This window comes from Aedes albopictus, chromosome 3, assembly GCF_035046485.1.
Source record: "Aedes albopictus strain Foshan chromosome 3, AalbF5, whole genome shotgun sequence".
Taxonomy (NCBI): Eukaryota; Metazoa; Arthropoda; class Insecta; order Diptera; family Culicidae; genus Aedes; species Aedes albopictus.
In genome coordinates, this window is record NC_085138.1 from 72,256,875 (window position 1) to 72,284,241 (window position 27,367).

A 27,367-nucleotide genomic window follows, 5' to 3' on the forward strand; every position below is an offset into this window, starting at 1 on the left:
AGCAAGAATTGGTACTTGGAATGGTTTACCAGCCAATAAGGCATGCCGTATGAAGCTTGAGATCCTAGGACTGAGCGAAGCCCGTTGGCCGAACTTTAGAAAACACAGATTGGCGTCGGGTCAAATGCTGCTATAATCTGGCCTACGAGGTGGTTTCCTGCTCAGCGCTCACCTATTGATGACAGGATAATTGTAGCCAGATTCAGAACACGGGTTCGAAACCTTGCCATGATCCAATGTTACGCGTCAACCGATGCTGCCGAATGGCATGACAAAGAGAACTTTTACAGTCAACTGAATGCTGTCGTGGACAAGATTCCGAAAGGTGATATCAAGATCCTCATGGGCGACTTCAACGTGAAGGTTGGTTCTGACAGCTTGGACTATGAGCACGCAATTGGACGCCATGGTCTCGGAGAAATGAGCGAAAACTGAGAGCTATTTGCAGAGTTTTGTGGCAACAATGACACGGTGATTGGGGGATCGCTCTTTCTTCATCGACCAGTGCACAAAATGATATGGGTTTTCCGTGATGGCGTCTCGGAAATTCAAATCGACCACATCTGCATTAGCCGAAAATGGAGACGGAGCTTTCTTGATGTGTGGAACAAACGTAGCGCCGACATTGCGTTCGACCATCATCTCCTAATCGGCGAGATCCGACTGCGCATTGCTAGGATCCATCGACAGGAGAGGAAAATCAGACGCCAACCGGAAGACGCTGCGGTGAAAGGTCTTTTGTAGAGGAGCTAGAGAACCGTGCTGCGAATAACCCAGAGAACCCACCCGGAAAAGCAGTGGATTACTGATGCTACCTGGAGGAAGATAAAGGAGCGAAGGAACGCCAAAGCCGCGATACAGCGAGCGAAAACACGAGGAGCAGAAGCCGTAGTCCGTCAGGGCTATTCGGCTCTCCAGAAGGAAGTGAAACACTCATGTAGACGGGACAAAGAGCGTAGGCGGACTTCCCAGCCGACGAAGGCGAGAAAACCGCAAACACCGGCGACATCCATCTCCTCTACGATTTTTCACGTCGCCTTAGTGGAACTAAGATGAATGCTACGATGCCCGTGAAAGACACGTCTGGACAGTTACTGGCCGACCCGGCTGCCCAGTTGAAACGCTGGCTCGAGCACTTTGGAAACCTTTTTCAGGTGTCAGTCACGCCATCAACACCTCAGTATGATCAAGGATTCGACGCATTACCCGCGTCAACACCGAAGCTTCAGCAGTGCAGGAGAGAAAAACAGCCATCCGTAACATGAAATCGAACAGAGTCCCAGGGGTCGATCGCATATCAGCTGAGATGCTCAAAGCTGACCCCGTAGTATCCGCACAACTACTGCATCAATTATTCTGCAACATATGAAAACCGCGACATTTCCGGCCGACTGGATGCAAGGCGTCTTAGTATAGGTACCCAAAAAGGGCTACCTGACTGTATGCGATAATTGGCGGGGCATCATGTTACTGTGTATCGTTCTCAAAGTCCTCTGCAAAGTGATCCTTAACCGGATACAGGAGAAGATCGACGCAGCTCTCCGACGGCAGCAAGCAGGATTCTGTGCCGGACGATCCTGTGTGGACCACATTGTTACGCTCCGTATCATTGTGGAACAAATCAATGAATTCCAAGAGTCTCTCTACCTAATGTTCGTTGATTACGAAAAAGCTTTCGGCCGTCTCAATCACGGAAACATGGGGGAAGCCCTCAGGTGCAAGGGTCTCCCTGAGAAAATCATCGACCTTATTGAAGCACAGTACAGGGCATTTTCGTGCAGAGTACTGCACAACGGTGTTTTGTCCGATCCCATCCGGGTCGTTGCTGGAGTGAGGCAAGGATGTATACTATCACCGCTGATTCCAGGATTCTTTTTGAATTTTCTTCACGGATTTCTGAAGGACTCCTTCAGCGATTCTTTCCGGGATCACTGCATGAACTCCTTCAAGGGATGCTTTTGGGCTTCCTTAAGAATTATTTCAGGGGTTCTTCTCGTGATTCCTTCCCAGAATTATTCCAAGAATTCCTCCAATTTTACTAAGGCTCTATTTGAGATTCCTTCCGGGGGTTTCTAAGGAATTCCTTCCAGGATTCTTTGAGAGATTTTTTCCTGATACTGGATTACTCCAAGTAAGGGAAGGAGAGGGTGTACATATTGGATAGTTTTTCTTATTTTGAAGTAGCTATCATCTTCACTAGTTTACAGAACTTGAAACCTATATTAGCAGTTAAGACGTCAAGTGGCATATTTTACCACTGATTCGATTCGCGATATGAAATTCCATACATATGTTCTTATGATTATTAATAATCTTCATATTTTCTTATCTTTCCAGGTAAACTTGCAGATGAATGGTGGTAAATGATAAAACCGAAAATTAGAGGTTAGTTTGTATATGTAAAATGATTTCCTTACATCTTGCATGGCCCGTTTTGGTAAGCCAAGTCACATTGAAATGATGACCTGTTTGAATGGTGGAAGCAACACTTCAACGAACACCATATTGGTGCAGGGAACAGAGTACCAAGACAATTGAAAAAAAAAAAATACAACTTCAGCACTGCGAATAGTGGCAACCAACCAACTACTTCGCTGAGTGAAGTTATGGGTACACTAATACCCCTTTTTATGCATGTTATTTTTATGCACTTTTAATTTATGCACCGTTTTATGGAAAGCTACTCAGAACCAATATTGTGCATAAGAATATTTAATAATGACGGCAACTATTGAAACGGCGGCGAAAGGGTGTTTACAAAGGAGAGCAAAGGAAGGTTACAGGTTCATTTATGGGTGTTTCCGAAGGTCTCATGTGCGTTACATGGGGTCCAAGTGGGTCTTGCGGGGGTTTCGGAGTCATTTCAGGAAGTCTCAGAGCATTTTTGGCTGGTTTCAGAGGCGGATATGGAAGTGGTTTTAGGGGTTTTGGTTTAGAAGGATTTTTTGAGGCATTTCAGGATGTTTCAGTCCATTTTCGGCGTGATTCAGAGGCGTTACGGAAGCGTTATGGGGGAGTTCTCAGGGGTTTCGAAGCCTCTCAGGTGCGTTACATGGAGTCCCCGGGGGGTTTAAGGGGGATTTTGGAGCCACCCTTTTCTATTTTACCCTTTTCCAGCGTCTCATCACCAGTTCTGGAACACAACCGGTTCTCCTAAATATGGTCTGTGAGTATTTGCTGGCTAACCGTTTATCATGTTACTGAATAAGTCATTTATATGTCGCATGCATTGGTTCTTTTTTACATTTCACCATTTCTGGTGGGACACCTGAAATCGGTTCCGTAACATATGGCATGCGTCTTTTTTCTTGCAACTGTTCATCATGTTACCTAAAAATCCGAGATTTAAGGTATTGCGTGCATGGGTTTGGTTTCACTTCCGGCCCAGAACCGGTTGTAGAACACTACCGGAAGTCTCTTAAATAATCTGAGCCTATTTGCTTGCTAACATTTATTAGGTTATCAAAACAGCCGCGCTTTGATGTTTCGCAAACATCAATCCGGAACTAGTTTCGGCACTACTGACAGTCCCTAAAGTGGTATTAGCCTACTTCCTTGATAACTGGTCATGAAGTTGTCGGAAAAACCGTGACTTGATGTACCGCGGCCGCGTAAATGAAAACCGCGTGAAAAAAAGACCTGACTGTACACTTAGTGTACGAGAAAGGCGAAAAAGGAAAAGAGGTGCTCTAGAGCTCTAGATTAGAGGTAGCTAAAATAGAAATGGACTGATTCAGGTCTAATGATTAGCACATGAAACATATTATGGAAAGTGTCATTAAATTAATTAATCATCAATTTCACCCTACTAAAACGCATATTCGATATTCTTTCGCCGTTCACCCACTAGAATCTAACGAATTCTTGAGTGGTCGTTGATCGAGTTTCACAAAGTTTACCATTGTATTTAGTAGTAGGTACCAATGGCAAAATTCAATTAGCGTAAGCAGTGTTGCGAATACTCACTTGCGAAAAGTTATACTCACTTGCTTCTATCTCAGTCCAGAAGCATGCTATCAAAAAATGATGTTTGAAGGGATTTTAGATTGTAGTTTAATCTAAAAGTTTGCCGAATAAAGTAAAGGTCGCAGACGCATACCAAAATCGTGAGGGAGCTGTGAGCACAACGTGAGCATAAATTACACGAATTTTACTCACCTCGTACTCACAGCTCACTCACAACTTTGGTATGCGTCTGCGACCTTTACTTCATTCAGCAAACTTTTAAATTGAACTATAATCTAAAAGCCCTTCAAACATCATTTTTTGATAGCATACTTCTGGACTGAGATAGAAGCAAGTGAGTATCATTCTTGCAAGTGAGTATTCGCAACACTGAGCGTAAGCGTTCCTCGGTAATCCACGTGAAATCAATCCCGAGTGTAAACGAGCCACCCTTAAACGACTGGACTTCATTGAAGCCACAAACCCCCTCGATTCATCAGAATAGGGGTTATGATGGGTCGACCTCAATTCTTCGTGGAGGTGGTGGGGATAGTCGCTGGGCGATGGACCACGCGCGCGGTGTTTCAACAAACAGGAAACAATATCTAACACCCATTGCAGCCCGTTGCATAGATGTTTTTGTTCAAACTGTTCGTGGTTGGTTGTTTTTCTGAAACACGTTACATTGAAAGTGAAACCCACAGTGTGCGGCACAAAAACCACGGCTATTGTTGGCAAGTGAAGCCTGATTGGTTTGCTTTTTCAACGAAAATATTTAACAGATGCTTTGTTAAAATAGGTCGCTCCCTCTGGCCCTTGTACCGAAAATTGCGGAATAGAACAACACCTTTTTATTTCATGTTTTACGCTATGATGTAGCGAAAAAAAAGATATACTATGGCGAAACAGACATACTTGGTGACATATTTCAGTTAGAAAAAAAAATGCAAGATATTTCATTGGTAATGTACCAGACTCCACTTTCGCTCCCGATTTTTTTGTCGCTATTGGCTTTTGACGACATCGACGATGAAACTCCACGTTAGAAATAAAATTGTAAGGCCACCATGCACGAATTATATACCGCAAACATCTATTGATGAAGACCTGCAGTCGTTGAGTGTTCTCCACTGATACACACCAGGATTCACTGGCATACAGCAGCACAGATTTCACGTTTCAGATTTCGTGATAAATTCCATAAACATTTATATTACTCTTTTTTTCAGACATTTCTCATTGAATATCTCTAAACAAAACTTCAAGAGCCGGATAATTCCCGCGGAATCCAATATGTTGTATAAATGCCATGAATTTCCATCCCCATGCTTCAATTATTGCGCCACAGCTTTTCCTCGAACGGCATCCACCCGTTCATTGTTGGCATGACTATTTCGCTTTCCGCGTAGAATTCTAATTCCATTCAGGACTCGAAAATACCCTCGAAACTTCGCCATCGCATCGCAACCGTCCACCCTGAACTGGGCGGCACTCGGGAACGAACCTCCACTCTAGTTTTTGTTTCCCAGTCCATGGCTGGGAAAAGTTGCAGAGCGACGAACTGACGGCGAAACCATAGCTTAAAACCCAATTGTGGTGGATTGCAATCGATATTCAATTTCGTGAGAGCCAGTCGTGGGGGTCTGTCTCACCTAAAACTGCACCAACCAACCAACCACTCGTCGTCGTCGTTGTCGTGTCGCCGTCGCCGTCGGCTGTGGCGGATAACTGGAACTGATGGCAACGGACTATACCAGGATAGAAGAGGTGGTGTGGCTTTCAAACACTAGCACCGGGGCGGCGCGCTGTTTCACCAACGTTCGATACCGGTTGGCGAAACAGGCTCTCATAGGAAATTGAAATTTCCAGTAAAGAGATTAATCTAATTTCGTTTTGGTCCACGATGGCCACGGTATCATGGACGCTGTCGCGTCCTCGGCGCTATGGTAAGGCAGCTGATTTGATGGGATGCATGCGGGTTTGAGTGGTTTCGTGAAACTGCATGGATTATCTCGTTGCATGTTATGAAATTTCGGGCGTTACTTGTCAGAAAATATTCCATTAGACTCGTAATATCATATATCGGATTTACTTTTTTGACATATTTGATACGTTTCTACAATAAGCATGTAAAATTTAAAACTAGTTTGTCCTACATTTTCATGAACTTTCTATGCATTGGGTTCTAAAACTATTCTACTGGGGAGGTTGAATCATTTCTTTATCTTTATTGGTATCTCAATAGATTTTTACATTCATCAACTTAAACTAGGTGTTCTGTGTATTATTACACACTACTATCCTAATTTGGTAACATTTGAAGCCGGATTTTTTCCAAGCGTTCTTTTGGAGTTATTTCTACGTTTTTCTGTAGTGTATTGAATAAGTATAAAAACGGTAGAATATGATGCGGAATATTTTTTCCTGGACATCCTAGGTCATCCAAACTGTTCTTGAGTTTAGATCCTTAAGTCTATGGCTGTAACGGTAACTGATTTCATTATACAAAGCTGCGATTTGTAATCTATCATATCCAGCAAGTCTTCTGAAAGGTAAATAGACAATATCTCATTAGCCGGGATATCCTATCATCCACTGTTCTTGAGTTTAAATCCATAAGTCTACGGGTGTAATGGTAACTTTTTTCTTTATGCAAATTCACGATTTGTAATCTATCATGTCCAGTAAGTCTTCTAAAATTCAATAGACAGTATCAGATCATTCGGGATATCCTAGGTCATCCAAACTGTTCTTGAGTTTAGATCCCAAAGTTAACGAGTGTAACGGTAACTTCTTCAGGTATCAGAAGGCCGGCTCCAGAGGCACGTTATCCTCCATTTGGGACATTTGTGCCATCGCCAAAATAACAGCCTATTTCATCATCTACCTGAGGGAAAAGGAAGGAATAAGGATTTGGATGGGGATAGGGACAGGTAGGGAAATAGGAAAAATACCCTGGAAGAGGGTACTAACGCACAAGCGTACCACAATGGGTTCAAACAGCGCCCTGAAAAGGGCACTGTAATAACGCATAAAGCGAAAGAGAGCCTATAGCTCTTTACCACAGCGGGTTAAGAACAACAGAATATCCTGAAGATTCAGGTTTCTGAAGTCAGTTTCACTTAATAAGTGTTTACCGAATACTCGGAAACGCAGTTGCGCGAAAACTGGACAGTTACATATCAAATGATATGAAGTTCCATAATCGGATTCACAGCTATCACAGGCAAATGAATCAGCTTGCTGAATATTCGCCATGTGATAGCTGAGTCGGCAGTGGCCAGTCAATGCTTTGACCAGCATGCTGCAATTCTGCTTAGACAGATTAGTTAGATACTTCGCCACCCGTAGAGATGGCTCAGCACTATACAATTTGGTTTGACGACATGACTCCAAACTATTCCAGTATTGTTTGTGCTGAGTGGCAGCCCAGATGTCAATCTGAAGCTTTACCCAACACTTGGATACCGGAATAGCTGGCTCAGGGCCAATGAAGTCATGTGATGCTCCAGTGCGAGCTAACTCATCAGCCAATTCATTTCCAGCGATGGAAGAATGGCCAGGTACCCATACAAGGTGAACAGCGTTTGCTGAATTCAGCTCCTCGATTTGAGTTCGACAAGCGATAACTATCTTCGACCTGGAGTTGGCCGAAGCAAGTGCTTTAATAGCAGCTTGGCTATCTGAACAGAAGTATATTACTTTGCCCATTACGTGCTGCTGAAGTGCTGATTGCACTCCACACATAAGAGCAAAGATTTCGGCCTGAAAAACGGTGCAGTGTCTACCAAGTGAATAAGACTGATACAGCCTTAGCTCACGAGAATAAACACCAGCACCTGCTCGACCTTCGAGAAGGGAGCCATCAGTGTAACATACGATGCCGTCTGAAATACTTCTTTCCAGATAACCAGATGTCCACTCTTCCCGGGAAGGGAATTTCGTGGAAAATGTCCTATATGGAAAATTACAAGCAATTGTAAGATCACTTGGAGCAAGGACAATTTTGTCCCAATTCACTAAAAGTGGAAACAACGAGGTGTGTGTTGATGTGCGGTTCACAGGAGTTTCCTCTAGTAGACCGAGTACCCGTAACCGGTAAGTGCAAGAAAGGGCTTCTTGTTTGAGATGAATGTGTAGTGGGGCAACGTCAAAGAGAACTTCGAGCGCTGCCGTAGGAGTTGAAGAGAACGCCCCAGACATCGCCATTAAGCACATCCTTTGGAGATGGCCTAATTTTGATTGGACCGTTCTCACTTCACCCTTTTGCCACCACACAAGACATCCATAAGCCAATATTGGCCGAACCACAGTTGTGAAGATCCATTTGATATACTTGGGTTTTAGACCCCAAGTTGTACCAAAAGTACGCCGGCATTGCCCAAAGGCCATACAAGCTTTCTTGATTCTGAACTCAATGTGAGGTGTCCAGGAAAGCTTGGAGTCAAGAATGACTCCAACGTACTTTACCTGTTCAGTCACATCGATTTCAGAATCAAAGAGACGCAAAGGTCGAACGCCATTACGGTTTCGCCTTTCCGTGAAAAGAACAATAGATGTTTTACTCGGATTAACCGAAAGGCCATTTTGGCGACACCAACCCTCAACTACCTGAAGGGCGTTTTGCATCAGGTCGAAAAGGGTGCTGATGCACATACCAACTAACAATGTTAGGTAGTCGTCGGCAAAACCATAAGTAGGAAAACCGCTATTATTGAGTTGCCTCAATAGCGTATCTGCTACGAGATTCCACAAAAGCGGTGATAAGACTCCCCCTTGGGGGCATCCACAAACACTCAATTTCCTAATCCCTGCTAGACGCAATGTCGAGAAGAGATATCGGTTTTTGAGCATTTGGTGAATCCAATTGGAAATCATTGGAGATATACCATGACTCCGTGCGGCTTCCAATATGGCATCGAAAGGCACGTTGTCAAAGGCACCCTCGATATCTAAGAAAACACCCAAACAAGATTGCTTTTGAGCGAATGCTTTCTCGATATCGTAAACAACCTTGTGTAAAAGAGTCACAGTGGACTTACCAGATTGGTAGGCATGTTGGTTCACATGAAGAGGCACGTTGGCCAGATGAACATCACGGATGTGATGATCCACAATGCGTTCTAAGCATTTCAGAAGAAAAGAGGTCAAACTGATAGGTCTGAAACTCTTTGCTTCTTCATACGACGCACGACCCACTTTCGGAATAAACTTTACAGTAATATCCCTCCAGGATTTGGGAATATACCCTGTAGCAAAACTGCAAACAAGTAGTTTTTTCAAAACATGTTTGAAATAATCAAATCCCTTCTGAAGCAAAATAGGATAAATCCCATCTGCCCCAGGAGATTTGAAAGGAGCAAAGCTATTAAGAGCCCACTCAATCGATTCTATAGTTACAATACTCCGAGCCGAAGCTAAAGAATCATAACTACAAGAAAAGACATCAGGATCATCCGAAGATGTAATATCTACACATCCAGGGAAGTGTGTGCTGAATAAGCATTCCAGAACTTCCTCATCAGAGGAAGTCAGATCGCCATTTGGCAAACGAAGTTCGTTCACCCGGAAATCCTTAGATTTCGCAAGGATTTTGTTTAACCGACTGACTTCACTCAAGCTGGAAACATTTGTACAAAGGTTTTTCCAGCCGGATCGTTCAGCAGACCGGAGAGCTTTCCTGTAGGCCATGCGAGCCGACCTGAAAGCCTCCGAACCAGCCGAACGTCGTCTGTTCCAACTCTTTCTACATTGTTTCCTGAGTTTCGCCAGATCAGAGTTCCACCAAGGGGTTCCTCTTGTGATCTTCACAGACCGTAGAGGGCATGCTTCTTCAAAAGCTTCCATGATGAAGGTCGTTGTAGTATCAACGGCATCATCTAAATCACTTGGAGTGTCAATGGATGGTGAATATCCATGAAATTTGGCTGCAACCAAATCAGTATAAAGATCCCAGTTTGTTGACCGAGGATTCCTGAAACGCAATGTTTGCGAAGTAACATTTAAATGTTCAAAAAAGATGTAGCGATGGTCAGATAAAGATTCTTCATCTGACACATGCCAGTTGGTCAGCTCGTGACTAATTCTGCTAGAGCAAAGCGTTATATCTAACACTTCTTCTCTAGCAGATACCATGAAGGTTGGGCGGTTGCCTATGTTAAGTAATGCAAGATCTGTACTACTTAAGTACTCCATCAAACTGGAGCCTCTCAAGTTAATGTCTGAGCTGCCCCAGATGATATGGTGAGCATTAGCATCACTGCCAACAATTAGCGGAAGGCCTTTTGAAGTGCAGTATGCGATGACTTGTTTGAAAGCATCCGTAGGGGATGGTTCATCATGCGGTAAATACACAGAACAATAGACGTATTTCCTGTTGAGGTTTCCAACAGATACATCAATTGTGATAGCACATACATCTCTGGTGGTTAGTTCAGAGATGAGTGTAGCAACTATTGCGTTGTTGACAAGCACACAGGCTCGAGGCATGACACGCGAGTTTGCCATTTCATGTTTACTGAAAGTGGCAAACACCGGGTTCACAAGGTTTCCTAGATAGAAATTTCCCTTACGAAAGTAAGGTTCTTGTACCAAGGCCACTTGGGCTGTACCATTTTGCATAAGTCTGCAAAGATTGATCGTTGCTGTTCTTTTATGCTGAAGATTGATCTGAGCTATCTTAACCGTAGCCACTACCCAAACTAGGTAAGATTAAACTCTTCACAACAACAGCACAACAAAGAACAGCAACAATAAAACCAAATCGGAATCGATTGGAAAACGCCAAAGGCGAGGATACACAGAATACACTGTGTAAATCGCATAATGCGAAACCATATAGGTGAAAATTTAAACTAATTAACAACATCTTCATAATCCCGCCCTTATTTAGCCTCAAGTGAGACTAAAGAAGGGCAGCTGATTGTCTCGGAGAAACACAAGGTCCACTGCACCATTGCTCCGGTTAGCGCAGTAAGGGCTACATACTGTGGAGGGCGCCCTGGTACTCCACAGGCTCCGTTAGCGGTTAGGTTTTTATTAGACCCCCCTAGCCATTCATTCCTAGGCACGGTAAGCATAAAGCCGCATCACACCATGAATTAGGGGTCACCTGTTGGTGGATTCTTACCACCGGAACAGGCGGTCCGTAGTGTTATTCTTAGCCAATTGAGACAATCGCTACCGACACTACACAGCTATCTAGGCTGATCGAGAAAAAGAAGTTAATATTGATGATCAACTTCATACGGACTCGAACAGCCGTAACGGTAACTTCTTACATTGAAAGCTATGATTTGTAATCTATCATGTCCAACAAGTCTTCTGAAAGTTACAGTTGTTGTTTTATCAACTAATAAGCTTCATAACAGTAAGGAGCCCATAATATTGCATTGTTTGTATGTATGTATGTTCTTGCTCACTTATAATAAGCTTAAAATAATAAGATCGGGTGCGCTGGTTTCGTTTACGAAGAGTTTTGTGCCCTCGAAATCGTGAGTTGGTTTCAAAGTCGGCCATTGTGGAGGCTTTATTGGGATTCTAACAAGTCTGTCCTTAAGGAATTCCTTTCGGAAAGTCTTTAACGTTTTTTTAGAAAGTTTTTTTTTGCAAAATCTTCTGCGGACCACTTCAATGTTTCTACGCATTTTTTTCAGAAATGCTTCCAGTGATTATTTAAGAAGATTTCTCCAGAAATGTTGCTAAAGATTTCTCTGAAAAATCTTCCACATCGGAATTTTACAATCGGTATCAAAAAATTCTATCACTATCACAAATTCTTCCAAGGATTTTTCTAGAAATTTCCCTGGAGAAGCCTTGAAAAATCCTAAAGATATTCCTCCACAAATTTGTCCGAGGAGTCCAAGGAAATTTTCTATGGATTTCTTTCAAAATAAATCCATGTATTCCTACAGAAATTCTTTCTTAAAATCTACAAGTTTAAAATCTGGTTTTAAATCTGTAAGAAAAAATCTCGTCTGGCATTTTTTTTTAGAAATTCTTTCTGGAATTCTCTACGAAATTTCTTATGCGGTTTCTTTTGACATTCCCTCGTGAAATTTTCCCTGAATTATTTTATGTTGATTTCTATAGGTTTATTATGAAACTCCATCATACATTACTTTAGAGATTCTTCAATGAATTCGTTTGAAATAATCATCGAAAATTTCTCCAAGGATTCTTTAAAAATTTTAATTAAAAATTTAAGAGAAAAATGCCGAGAACGAAAAAGTTTCTCTAAAACAAACTTTTACACTCTTTAGTGATTTTTTCCAGTGATTTCTTCAAAAAAATTTCCATGTATTTTTTTAGAAATTCGTACAGGTATTTCTTGAGAAAACTGGGCTCATTACCATATGAATGTGTTTAGAAACTGCTACAGGGATTAATCCAGAAAATCCTGCAGGAATTCGTCCAACATTACTTTCAGTAATTTGGGCAATAATTCCTTCAGAGATTGCAGCAGAAGTTTATACAGAGATTCCTTCAAGATTTCACCAAAAAATTATCTAACGTTTCCACATAAGTTTTTTCCTAGGAATTTCCACGGAAATTCTTTTAAAAATATCTCAAGTTTTTTTTCTAGGCATCTTTGTAGATGCTTATCTATGCGCGTCTCTAGATATTAAGGATTTTTAAGAAAATCGTCCACAGATTTATTCAACAATACTTTCAGAAAATCCTCTAAGATTTTTTTTTTTTCAAAAGCCTTTCAGGAGCTTTCCTACAAATATCTTAATATATTTTTCTAGGAATTCCACAAATAGTTTCCCGAGTGCGTTCCCCAGGAGCAGTTTCTCAAAAGTTTTTCCATGGAGTTTCCAGAAATTCTTCTAAAGTATTCTCTTTAAATCCGACATTGCTTTAAAATAATGCCCAAGGTTTCTCAAAGAATATTTTGAGAAGTTCATTCAGTTATTTCTGGAGAAATTCCTATAAGATTTTTTAAGCTGCTCTTGCGGTTCCATCAGTCATATTTGCTGGGATGTCTTAAGATATTCCTCCTGAATTTTTTGAGATATTCATGCAGGGGGTTTTTGAAGATCCTCCAAAAAAGGCCAAGCATTTGCTGAAAAGTCCTTTAAGGAATCTTTGAAAGCATTTCTAATTGATTATGTTTGGCTACGCAGTCATTTATTGAACAAACGACGTTCTTTATTTGCCCGACGTTTCGACACGGGGATTGTGTCTTCTTCAGGGGGTAAATATTTGTGTCGTTATTTGTCCTATGTTTAGTCGAACTATAACTGTCGGGTTTAGCGAATTTTGGTACATGACTTTGAAATTTCTAATTTTTTCCCGCACAACTTGTACTGCTCAATGGCGCAATCTTTCTGCGCCATTGAGCAGTACAAGTTGTGCGGGAAAAAATTAGAAATTTCAAAGTCATGTACCAAAATTCGCTAAACCCGTTCACCATACGCATCAGTTAGTCCGTGCATCAGCCAGACCGGAGCAAGCAGAATTGAAGCAAATTGAATCATCTCCAAGCCACACCACCAGCCAGCAGCGAGCGCATTATCGCAGGTAGTTCAGCATGTGTGTTTCTACCTACAGTGCCCGATCGATCGACGATCGCCGCAGCTCGCTCGGCGCAGAAGCAAATTGGAAAACAGTTGTTTTCGGGCGGGAGTATGTTTGATCTCGCACTGTCGCCGGCGTCGTCGTTGGCTGCTTCTAGCATGCAGAGCGTGTCCAGAAGCAGCCCATTGAACAGACACCGCATTGACTCCGCAGCAGCCTGATCGTGCGTCGGGCTCCCTATACGCAGCAGAGCAGCGCACGGCTGCTATTCATCTATTCACTTTATTTGATTTGTATATTGTCCGTACTATCGCTGTCGCCTATATAAGCGACAGCGTGTTCTATGTAACTTTGGTTGTAAGCAAAGTATCACCACAGAGCAGGAGCACTGCCTCTCTGTGGTGCGCAATAAATCTGGAGTAATCAAGAAGAGTAGTTCGTTCTTCGTCTTGTCCCCGGGGGAAAGAAGACACAACGTAGGGGCCTAGTCAACCACTGGACGAAACAGTGCTCTTGAAAATTCTAGGGGTGGCTTCGTTATATATTCACCTTAAAAACGTTTGAGTTAAAACACAAATATAGTGATGAGTTTATACCTAAGAAACAGAAGTAGCTGAACAACAGTTTCTTAATCTAAAGTTTGCTTAAGAGTGGCTTGTTCAACTCTTATACAGCAATCATTTTAGCTGGGTATTTCTAATAAAACACCAAATTAGCGAAAACTTCTACATGGCTTAAAAATTCAAGATGGGAACTATAGTTTAATTCCCTCATTCAGTAGGTAGGCTCCAGAGGCACGTTCTCCTTCATTTGGTAAATTTGTGCCAAAATTCTCTCAATTTTTTTGCCGTTCGGGACATAACCACTGCGACCAATATTTGATCTATTGTGGTAAACCCCGTGTCCTTTGTGTAGTGCATGTCGTATTACTTTAATTTAATCGTAAAGAAGAATTCTGCTTGATAGGTTCTGCTTTTAACACGCTCCTTTTTCAGTCAAAATCGGATCCCTTAACGAAAACGTAAAAAAATGATACCGATATTGACCATGCATCGGAACCCTAGCATTTTCTGTTTCAAACCAGTGAACACCGAATAAAATATTAGGAATACTAAGCCATTTTTCCTTGTTTCAAGATCTATCTCGGCCACACCTAAAACCGAGACCTATCACTTTTACCAACGTATGAAATGTAATGAGGACCGAAAATTCTTGAAAAAATTTATGAGATAGATAATGGAGTAATATATGCAAGAATCGTTGAGAGAGTCTTTGAAAAAAAAATGATATCTAAAAGCATCCCTAAAGGAAGGTCTGAACAAATACAAAGCAATGCCTGGGGGAATATCAGAAGGAACTATTTAATAAACAGCTGGAGGAACTTCCAGAAAAAAACTCCTGAGAATTGCCAATAGGAATTTTCAAATAAATGTTCGAGAAAACCCCTGAATTAATGAAGTTATACCTGAAGCACCCTATGGAGAAACTCTTGTAATAATTTCTGAAAAAAAAACTTAATATCGAAAGTCTTAGAAAGATTTTTGAAAATATCTTAAGGACAAGGTACCGTAAACCGGGGTCAAATTGATCTTCGGGTCGAAATTGATCACACGTTTTTCGGTTAGGTTTAGCATATTTTAAATAATTTCTTTTCAACTACCGTGCAGTTGGGAACCGATACTAAACGATATTTGCTTGGAAACTATTTGATGTATGTTTTATCTAACGGAAAATCGTCTGATCAATTTCGACCCAGAGATCAATTTGACCCCGGTTTACGGTATTTGGAGTACATAGCTCAAATTCTCTAGAGCACCGTTTTTTTAAACTGTTGAACGGATAAGGCTAAAAATGTATCACGCTGATTGCTCAGTGGCTGTCAACAGCATGATACATTTTCATCAAAATCCGATCAACGGTTCTAAAGAACGGTGCTCTAGAAAATTTGGGCTATGTACTCCAAATACCTTGTCCTTAAAAACTTTGTGAAAAAAAATGCTTCTGGAATTGCATCTTTTAAAGAAATGTTTAGAGGAATTTCTAAAATAAAATCCCAGGATAAATTCTAAATTTCTAAAGAGATTCCAATGAAAAACTCATAAAAAATCTGATAGTATTTCTGGAAGAGAAGTCGTCTAGAAATGTTTGAAGAAATAGGGGAACTTACGTATTTTCGGCAGTTTTGTTCTCTTCGTCATGGGGGGTTTTTTGAAACCTGTTGTTCTCAAAGTTGGCCTTAAATCCTTCCCAACCAAGATGAGTTATGTGCCCAAATTTTGGGGCAATTTCGCCAACAAAAAACCCCCTTGACGAAGAGAACAAACCTGCCGATAATACCCTTTGTCACCCTACATAAATAAATTCAAGCATGAACTTATTAAGCTATCCTTGAAGGATTTTTATATAGTATACCTTAAAGAATTGTAGGTGGAATTTTGTAAAAAAAAATCTGCGTAAACCCGTGGGCCAGTTTCAAGATGAGTCGTTTGATAAATTTCTTGAGAAACTTCTGAAGAAGTGCCAGGGAAAATATTTAAAAATTTCCGAAAAACAAAAAATACTTGGACAAAAATGCAACTTGAAGGGATACTAAGAAGAATCTTACACCACTATAGATCAACTTAATGGTCGCAGTGGTGCTATGTTCCCAACACGGAAAAAAGAAGAACCTTTAACGAAATTCGTGTAAAAATCATTCAAAGAATCCCACGAGAATCTTCTTTCTGTAAATATTCCAGACAATTTTTGACAAATACTCGCCACAGGTTTTTATGTGGTGCCCCGGAGGTAATCCTATGGAACTTTCTAGATATTTTAAGATAAATTCTTACAACTAATAAAGTAATAACTAATAAAACAAATAATGTTATTTCTTTAGGGCGTACCAGTATAGCAGGCGCTGATATTTGAAAATCTTGAGTAACCTGCTCTGGTTTTACCATGACAGCACTGCTACTTCGTCATATGCGTTAATTCTCGTCATATCAGATGAAAATAGCCGATAATTTGAGATAATCCTAGCAGCCGCTAGTGGATTTTGTCTTCACTCCGTCAGATTCACTTGTTGAACCAACCTTCAATTCACACTCCACAAAAGCTCTGCGGCACTATAAAGTTAGTTTCTCTGCTACAGAATACAGTAAAAACTGTTCAAATAATCAAATAAATTACTTTTTTCCCATCGGTGAAATGTAAACAACTAGTTGTCTTCGTCTATAGAGGATGCAAACAAATGTGTGCGTGGATTTTTTGCATACGAAACACCGAAAAAGATTTCTTCGTTGCACTGTGATGTCGTATTATGGCATGATGGGCAAAAATATGATTTGGTATTTTAAAGCTACATCCATCTCAACCTAAAATTTTCTGCTCAATCGTACTTTGAACTCATGATTTGGTTTGGATTGCGAAGAGTTTGACAGACTTCCCGAATAAACACGTTTGGTCATATCACATGTTTCCCCATCCTATGTATCGTGTTATCACTAATTGAGTTCAGGTCGTTCCCGAAATAAACGTGTACTAGACGGAAACAGAATATGAAGGACAATTTTTCAATTTTATTAATTTAAGGTTATTATAGTTCTTGCACAATATTTTTTCTATGATATGGAAGATAATTTATAGATAAGTAATTGTCACAAAAATGGACATGAGTTATTAGGCGAGGTGCATAAATAAACTCGGTCATTATTGATCATTGCTCTGTTGGATGGGAATTAGATAAAAAGATTAAAAAATTTATTGATCTCATCGAAAAAAAATCTTTATGAAACATGAAGCAACAAAATGTTGTCTGGTGGAGAGGACTCCAAGTAATATGTGCCCATTTTGTTGTATTCCATAGTAATCAAACCGAACAGTAACCTTCTTATCAACTACACCCGCAGAATTCTATATTATATTCTTCAAAATCCATTTTGACAGCCTCTCAACTCAATATGTCATGGACCGTCTTCGCCGGCATCGCCTCTGGCACCGAACAATGCCGGATATGGGAAACACTCTGTTGGCTGTCATCATTTTCCCACGTAACATTGTAGCCACGACGGCCGCGCCATCAACATTATCATCGTCGTCGTCGATGGTGTTCGTCCAGGCTCGTCGTAGCACTACCTAAAGAAGAGCATCTGCTGCCGAAAAATCTAAAAAATATTCTTGCCTCAAAAGAGCTGTGTGAGTGTATTCCGCCAGCCATCGACATTGATTGATGCCTCCTCGATGTTGAGCCTTCAAGGCGTAGGATGAGGCGCGGTTGCTATATGGGGGCGTTGGAGCTAGAAGCGAAGTCCGGGGAATTCAAGGTAGTATGGCCATTATATTCATACTGATATTACCCCTAAAATTATTACGATTATGAATCACACATGTAAATTTCTGAGGAAAAAATGTCACTAATTCCTCTGACAGAGACATGTGACACTCTCCCATCATGAAACAAATTTACAAGTTTATGTTCTTGTATTACATTCCAACTGGGGCAAAACCTGCTCTTCAGCCTAACTTCTTTTAACATTTACACAGTTATTAACCCTCTAATTCCCAATCCCGCCTTTAGACGGGGTATAGTTTGATCATTTTTGTAATTTTTGTTTCGTGGAAAATCAAAATTATTATATTTTTGGCTGATATTTAGGACTGTTTTGTATATCTCAAAATGTTTTGTGGTGTATTATAAAACGTATTTACATTTTTTGCAAATCATTGAAAAAATGATGTTTTAGTCACCTTTTAGAAGTCATTGTTTATTTTGTATTGAATCGCTACAATTAACATATTTTAAAATTTTCCCAAATCATTCTATCCTTGTTTAATAGTTTAAGGGAATCGAATACACTCTAAAATTATTTTCCTTAAAATAAAACGGAAAATGAAATTCTCTGTGAAAAAAATTTAAAATAATAATATTTCAACAATAATCATAAAATCTCAAAATGTTTTCATCTCAAAAAATCCGTTCCCCAAATTGGCTTCCAGGTAAAATATAAAAGTGTGGGGATGTTCAAAAATAAAAATTAGAAAAATCAAAAACTGAAATTCACTAAATCGAGAATTAAAAAGAATCATCTTCCAAAACATGTTTAAATCGATTTTAGATGACGAAAAATGATACTTAGATCAAAATCAAAAATTTGGGTATTAGAGGGTTAACTGAGAGCTCCCTTTGCAAATGGCATTTAAGAAATAGGAGACCAACTGTCAATCGATCCTGTCACTCTTAGCATGGTCTTGCTGAACACCTGCGTGTGTATCGTTTTGGCAATACGGGCCCTAAAAGCCCCAAAAATAAAAGCAAAGCGGTCTGCAATGATCTACCTTTATGAAGGATGCTCATCATGCACCGTAATCCCCTTGTGAACGCTAGTGAAAGAAATAGCAAAGATTTTCTTTCCAACTTGACATCTTTCCGCACATGATGCAGTAAAGGTGGGTGTCAGCACTCTCATTCATGACATTATTGATTGCATATCAAAACCACGCAGTGGTACACTAAATATTACCTTCGGGCTATCGGTCACAGTGACACTGTCGAAGAGGTCGTTATGGAAGGTGAAATTTGATCGGTACATCATGTCAAAGTTCACCCTCTACCCCAAGGACGATGACGTTGGTTGGCGTTATTACGGCATTGGAAACCTCTACATTGTCCTGTCGCCTTGTCGGTTTCTACTAGCTGCACACAAATTACTCCCATTATGCACTTCGTAGAACTTCGTTCTGCCTCTGCTCTTGGAACGTCCCATTTGGGTTGCTTTTTAATATGCCGACATTCCCTTTGGTTCAATTAAGTATATTGTCCCATGGTAGGTACTCGAAGCCGGTACCGAATTCTCGTTACAGGTGCGCCGTTTCTTCTGGTCTCACTGCATACGGCCCCAGAAAACGAATAAACCTGTCGTCATCTGCAAATATTCCGGCTCATGGTATTCGGGCGGCAGCGACGACGGCATGGTTATCGCCTTCCTGTGGTTTTCCACCACACACACCAGGTAGGCGGTAGCAGCATGCCTGGAACGCAGAAGGACCTAAACCGCAATTTTTAATGAGATCTCTGCAGTAGCAGCAGCATGACCGGTGAATATCGCTTTTCTGTCCTCTGGGTGGTCGGTGCTGGAGTGTCTTGCGTCGGTGTGTTTTTCTTGGGAAATGAATTTTGCTGTGGAATTTCCTGGCTAACTTAAGAGGGCTGAAAAAAGCAGTGGTGTGCTTAGAGGAAACGGCAAATAGGGACACGTGATGGTGCAGAGTGTTAATATATCAATTGAATTCAATCGATAATCTGCCTAATTTACTGAAATAGCTGGTTAGCTACATTACGCTCCATTGAATCTACGCCGGATGAAGCACTTTCCTCCCCGCAAGGAGCTGAGTCAGATAAAATGTTACTTCTCCATGGGTCCTCTCTCTCTCTTCTTGGCGGAACGTCCTCATTGGGACAAAGCCTGCTGCTTCTCAGCTTAGTGTTTTATGAGCACTTCCACAGTTATTAACTGAGAGCTTCCTCTGCCAATAACCATTTTGCATGCGTATATCGTGTGGCAGGCACGAAGATACTCTATGCCGAAGGAAGTCATGTCATTTACGAAAAGATCCTGGACCGACCGGGAATCGTACACGTCACCCTCAGCATGGTCATGCTGAATACCCGTGCGTTTACCGCCTCGGCTATATGGGCCCTAGTCCTAGCCCCATGGGTCCTGTCAACCTCTATTCGTAAAACGGCTTCCCCATTCCACGGCCCAGGCATTGAAGTGTTACCACCGGCCTTCGCTCTGTCAGCACGGTAGTCATACTGCCTATCATTTGCGTAAACTGTACGATTGATCATCGCAAAGGCGAATAAACAGCTACAAAAGAGATCCCGTTGACCTTGGCGACCACGAAGCCCACAAATGATGCAGATACTTATTCATGGACTGAACAATTCCTCGTTGCCCACATCGCTGTCATTTTGAATTCATCAGACGTACTCGGTATGAATACGCGAAGAGCGTAATCCATAACGCGTTCCCACTCAGCGACAGCTTGACACAGCAGTTGCACAGCAGTTCAGGCTTAGCTGCTTTACCTTCACAGTGACATGTCAACTAAGACTTATTTGAGGGCCGGACATCTTGGACTTTCCTTCGAGAGCATCCTGTTCATGGATTTCCCAGAACAAATCAAGCACATCACCTACCAGGTTTATGAGCTTTAGAGTGAGAGCCCTCACCAATGAACTCTTTCGTCACACATTTATAAGTGGTGCCATTGCAAGATTTATTGCGTTTGAGCTCGAGGATCAATTCGTCTGTACACGTACGTCAAATACATTGGCTCCAAGATCCACGGGCTTAGTATCGCTCCTCATCGTCTTTAACTCCGCTGAGTACATACACAGATAAAAATAATGATATTTACACGTCATGTAAACTTAATTTTGGTAATGTAAACTTAGTGTTATGATGGTTTACATGATATATCATGTAAATTTACGTTATATGTCTTGTAAAATCTCAGAGTCATGCTGAATTACATGACATATAATGGAAGTTTACATGATATTTCATGAATTTTACATGATATGTCATGTAAAGTTCTGCGATAACCCACGCTCCAATTATGTGCATCATATGTCATAGAATTTTACACTCTTTTTTCGATCTGTGTAGGCTAGTCCGAGTTGAGGGCGTCCCACGTGCTTGGCACTTGCCCTCCTACCTTTCCTTGTCTTTGTGTCCCTAACACTAGCCCTATCCCACTGTTCCTCTTTCTGCTTAGTCTTTTTCTTCTTCCGACAGTTCACTAGAATACCCTAACCTGTAGTGGCTGAGGACCTACATATGGTCGCAACCGTCAGCCTCCCTCATTCCGTTTCACAGCTTTCCAGGATACCTGGCCAGGGTTCGACTTACTGGAATTGCTGCCCTTTATTTTGTACTTGAAGAATTTGCACCCGAATCTCATTTCTGAATTGGGTTGCTACCCAAGCAGAAGGGAATAACAACAGCATAAGGAGCTGTGTTATTTGGGCAAAATAACTGAATAATAAAATCGATTATTTTCAAGTTATTACCATAACATATTGTGTTATAAACTTGTCTGTCATAAGCGGCAAAATAACAAATTCCATAACAAAGAAATGTTCCTGGAAAACCATTTCAATAACTTGTTTTGTTGGTTTCAATAACAACTTGATAACAGTGAATTCGGAAAATATTTCCATAACCAATTTTGATATTAATATGTTATTGATAGTAATCGGAGAGCAGAATTTGCTATGATATCAAACTCGTTACTAAATAAGTTATAATACCCAGGCCGATGCAAATATTATTCTTTTATGTCCGAGACCTCTCATCAGGTACGAGGGGGGGGGACAAAAATAAATAAGGAACAAACAAACAAACAACTATTAAAAATTTAAAAAAATTAAACACTATCGAAATAGTTATTTATGTAACGAGTTGCGAAAAATGTTTTTTTTTCAGCACGAGTCGTACATTTATCCAATGAGGCTTGCTGACTCTGACGTAAGAAATATTTTCAAATTATCGAAGAATACTATATTCAGCTTTTAATTCATTCTAAGAGATTTGAAGTCGCAAGAAAATCGAACTTTAGTAATATCTATATTATCAAATACGACGAGCTTCGATTTCCACATGTAATTCATAAACTGTTCTACTTTAATTGTTTTCGGAGCAAGGTTTTGAAATCAACACATGAAATTGAAAAAGTTTGATCGTCGATAGCAATTTGTGACTTTTGTTTTGCTTTTTTTAGCGTAGAAACTGAAGAATTTTTAGAATGCTCAACAGTTTTGCAGAAATTTTTTGGGATATTGGAAATATTGTACAGATTATTATTCCTTTCCTGGAAATTTTGTTTTAATTCCTCCGATTTTCCCTGAATTCTAGAATTATGTCGAATATTCCTCCTGGATTCTACAAGCACTCCGCCAAAAATTTTGCTATTATTTCTCCTGAACTTCCTCTGATGATTCCTACAGGACTTTCGCTAGAAATATTTGCATTTTTTTTTCTAAAATTCCTCTATTTATTTCTCTAAGGATTCCGTCAAAAACTTCTTTTGCGTTTGTCAAGTGACTTTGTCATAAAATTCTTCCAGAAATTCGTCGACAGATTTGATCATAAACTTTTCCATAAATTACTTCAAAAGTATTCCAGTAATTTCTCCGAGAGTTCTTCGACGAAATCTTTCATGGCTTTTCAAAGACTCCTCTAGAAATTCCTGCAGAATCCTGCATAGAATCCCTTCAAGGATTTCTTCAGAATTTCCTATGATCATTAGCCCTGAAGTTCATCTTAAAATTTCTCTGAAAATTTCTTTGAGGATTTCATCAGGAGTTTTTCCGAATGTTTGGAAAAAGGAGTTTTTCCGAATTGTTATGGAAAAGCTATGCCTTGATAATTTAACAATAACAAAACAAGTTATAAATACAGGTTATGTGATTTCGTAGTTATTAACTTGGTATTCTCCTCTGCTCGGGGAATGAATGCTGCTAGAATCAGTCCAAAAATTCGCCCAAGTATCCATTAAGAATGCGTTTCTGTCCATTTCTTTAGAAATTTCTCCAGGGACTCCTCCAGAGAATCTTGAAGAAATACCACCAGTAATTTTTCATAGGTCTTCTTCAGGATTTTTTCAAGCAAAAGATTTATCGTGCAGTTTTCGACGAGGAGTTTCTTCAGAAAATCCTCCTGGGATTCTTTCAGGGTTTCTTTAGGAAATTCCTTCACAAATTACTTAATGTATTTCTTTAAATGTTTTTGAAAGAATTTTTCCAGGAATTCTTTTGAAAATTGTTCAATAAATACTTCAGTAGATTCTTTCAGAAATTCTTTTTGGGTTTTCATATACAAATTCAGACATTTTTTCAGTAGGTCTTTCAGAAATAATTGTTTTTATTCTTTCAGAGGTTTCCTTTAGGTATTACTCCATAGGGGCTGTCCATAAACCGCTTTGTCATTTTTTGGGAGATTCCCAAATCGCCCCCCTCTGTTCTTTCGTTCATACAAAACAATTTAAATTGAAATGGACCGTGGTCTTTGCCCGAAACCACCCCCTCCTACATGACCACGTGATTTATGGTTGGCCCCATATAATCAGGGATTCCTTTAGGCATTTATTTATAAACGCCTTTAGAAAGTTCGTAAAAGATTCTTCTGGAACTTTCACCAGTGGTTTCTCCGAAAGTTCCTCAGGTATCCCTTCAAGGATTGCTTAGGATTAATCAAGACCTTTCTTTAGGGTTTGTTTCAGATAATTTTCCGCTGATGCTTCAGGAACTTCTTCAAAGTTTCTCTCAGTGATTTCTTCAAAAAAAAAACTCTATTCTTTATCGTTTTTAAAGAAATTCTTCCATAAATGCCTGCAATGGGTTCGCCACTTCTCCCAAGCATTCTTTAAAACTTTCTTTCATAAATTTCATTTCATACTGGTGGTTTCCTAAAAAATCATTCGGGATGTTTATTTATTTCTGTATGCTTTTCCCCAGAAATTGTAAAAGATACTCTATGAAGTATTTAAGAGATGTCTTCAGTTTCTGGGTTTCCTCAAAAAATAATTGAGGAATTTCTTCACGAACTTCATCAGTACCTTGCCTGCAATTTCAGAATTACCTACAGAATTCTATTAAAGATTTCTCCATGAATCTCACAAGAAATTTCTGACGCATGTTTTCCCTAGGAACTGTTTTTTTTTAGAATTAAGGAAATGTATTAAATGAGATTTTCACATATTCTCCCAAGGCATACATCCAGGAATTCTACCAGAGTTAACTTCAAAAATTGCTTCAGATTTTTTTTCTCAGATTAAGTTGAGGAATATCTTCTAGGAATCTTCAAAGGTATCATTGGTATCAAAGGTATTCTGATCAGAAGCTTTTTATGGGATTACTTCAGACAATTCTCCAGGGATATCTACAGTTATTCATTCAGAGATTCCTTTAAATTTTCATGCAATTTGTGATAGAGCTTCTGAAAAAAAAAATAATCCTAGGAAATATCTGAAATAATTCCACCGGGAATCTCTGATGGAACCCAAGGATATATTTCTGACGAAACCGCAGAAGCAATTCTCAACGATTCTTTGTAAGATTTTCTGCATGATTCTTTGTATGAATGTCTCATGCAATTTTTGCCAGTAGCATTGAAATATTTTTATGATTTTTAATCTTTCGGGACGCGCGCCATTAAGCAGCTGAAACTGCACCGCGCTCGCGCAGTATACGACGAGCGAGAATTTTTGGTAGTGTTGTACTTTTTACAACGGCGCGCGTCCTGAAGGGTTAAAGAAAATTTTAGATGCGTTTTTGAAATACATCATTAAAAAACTTTTGAAAAACATCCCTTGTTGAAATTTTTAAAGAACTTTATCAACATCTGAAGAAGTCTCCAGAGATATTTTTGAATGAAACCCTGAAGGAATTTAAGAAAAAAACCGAGTAGGAATTTCTGAAAGATTACCTGAAGAAATTTCTAAAAATAAAATAGTGGAATCTTTGTAGAATCTCTGGAAGTTCTTTTGCATGAATATCTACAGGAACGTGTGCAGATAATCCAAGAAAATTCTTGAATGGATGCCAGAGAGAATATTTAAAGAATTTCTTGGATAAACAGCTGAAAACACTCCTCGGTAAACTTTTTGTAGAGACGTTAGGAAACCAAATTTTGGAATTGTTAGAAAAAAAAACTGGAGAAAATTTTGAAGGATTTTTTGAAACTATTCCAGGAGAAAGCTGTGAACGAATTTACAATGAAATAGATAAGCTTCTCCAAATTTTCCCAGAAAAAAATCTTGAAATATTAATGAAGAAATTCCTGTAGTTTATGCCTCGAAGAATGTTTGGAGAAATTCCAAAAATTATCCTCAGAGAAATTCCGTATAAATTTCTAACAAAATAGATTGAGCAATATCTGAAGGAAAAGCTATATCAGCTCCTGCAGATAACTCTGAAAAAAAAAATTATGACCGAATCACTGAAAGTAATTATTGAAGAATCTCTGCAGAGATTTCTGTTGGATTTCTTGAAGAATTCTTCAAATAAATCTAAAGAAATTTTTTTTAAGAAATTTTAAAAATTTGAAGTCTTTGGGTATATTTTAGAAGAAGTTCCTGAATAATTTTCAGAGAATCCGAGCAGGAATTTCTGCAAAAATCCCTGGAGTAATTTTGTAGCCGCTGCTGGGCGATCCAGCATAAATTGCGTGGCTTAAGCGCCACTCCACAAGGGAGACCACGCGCCCGATATTATATTGCCCGGATGAGACCCCCTAAGGGCGAGTCCATTTGAAAATTCCTGAAAGGATTTACGGATCGATCCAGCTGGCTACGCACTAAAACGTCCAAACGGGAATACCCTATTATCGCAACATAACTACACAGTCACGACGACACTCAGAGAACGGTGAGAGACCACCCGTACCCTCAAGATCTCACTAGTGAGAAGTTCTCATCATCGGCAGACTCTCTCCGTTCATCACTAGATTGATCACTGACCTGGAAGATACTCAACAACCCAATCAAACTCACTGACGTGGAGGACGGGACAACGAAACTACTAACATGCTGTGTGATGATAAACGCAATTAAATTATCAAATGGCTAGGAAGGGAACTCTGAACTCTACATTTATTTGGACTTATACTGAAACGATTATTATTGACTTATCATTCTAACGACATATAATTAACATTTATTGGGTACAGTAGGGTACAACATTCAAATTTGGGGTTTCATTGTGCGTGTTCGTTCCTTTCTACTACTACTTCCTAGCGTGTGTGCGATATCTAACTCCTCCCTGTATCTAACTATCTTTGCTCAGTGCTCTCTGTATTCTTCAACGTGACGTCATTTTCATAGGCAGGACAGCTGTGTAATGGGCTCCGCTCCTATTCCCCGAAACTGATTGGCGGTGGTGAACGATGGCGTTTCACGCACGCATTTCTCACGGAGCCAAGACGTTGATCCGCAGAAGTCGTTCAACTGGTCCGACTCTTCAAAAGCGGGTTTGTTGGCTTTGCAGCTACCTTTCGGTCTTCAGTCTAAGACTGGCAAAAAAAATCCTCCGCGGCGCCCTCAACGGACGCCGCACTCCGTTCAAAAAAGAAAAGGTTTTGACTCACCGAGATGTCGTTGGCTTACTGAACAGCAGTCGATGACCTGCTGCTAGGGTCGATGATCCCACTGGCTTGGCTGATCAATCGGTGGCAATCACAGAGCTGAGGTACGCAATGGCGGTTGCTCCTACCAATGCGATGGCGGTTTTGGCGGATGATGCGGCTGTGCTGGACAATGGACGAACCAGCATGTGGAATTCTTCCACTCGAAGGTCCCCGGGCCTCCCGGACAGATATGGAGACGGATCCGTCCGCTTCCGGCGGTTCGGCGATTGCCGGGAATTCTTCGTCCGTTCGGGAGCAGAAGTCGTCGCGTTTGGGTGCGAGAAACTGTGGGATTGAAACAAAAGCCAACCTTCGTTTAGAGCTTCTTAAGGTTCTACTAATCGCACACAACTCCCTACGCACACTTTGGCCTAAATTGGCTCACGAAACACTAGCTTACAAACGCGGGGACTTCTAAGTCAAGAGACGATCACGGACGAAATGATCGAGTCTTTCAAGCCTCAGATAAGGGGAAGTGTATCTCGGACGCACCCGGAAGTACGTCATTTCCCGAAACCCTTCGTGTAGTTTCGTGACTACACAGCTACGTTGGATAACTTGAACGATAGCCGTGCTGCCTTCTCTTTCCCACCTTATCATGAAAACAAATGGCCTCGACCCAAGGAAGCGTTTGCACCTCATTAAGTGCTCGTTTGCCTACTCTAAGGGACTATATACATTTCAAATTCATTAATGGGGATTGCGTATTCTTACAATCTATTTCAATTCCA

At 40.4% G+C, this 27,367-nt stretch overlaps 1 protein-coding gene across 1 annotated transcript in view; it reads right to left on the reverse strand.

The window, feature by feature from the left end:
- Positions 1–27,143, reverse strand: part of LOC115260521 (putative nuclease HARBI1) — a 42,679-nt gene extending 15,536 nt beyond the window's left edge. Inside the window, exons 1-3 of the mRNA XM_062842675.1 lie at positions 27,129–27,143; positions 26,723–26,921; positions 26,598–26,667 (exon numbers count right to left, since the gene is read on the reverse strand). Of these exons, the coding sequence (XP_062698659.1) occupies positions 26,598–26,667; positions 26,723–26,921; positions 27,129–27,143 (284 nt within the window). The remainder of the gene's footprint in view (positions 1–26,597; positions 26,668–26,722; positions 26,922–27,128) is intronic.
- Between the last annotated feature and the right edge of the window lie 224 nt (positions 27,144–27,367).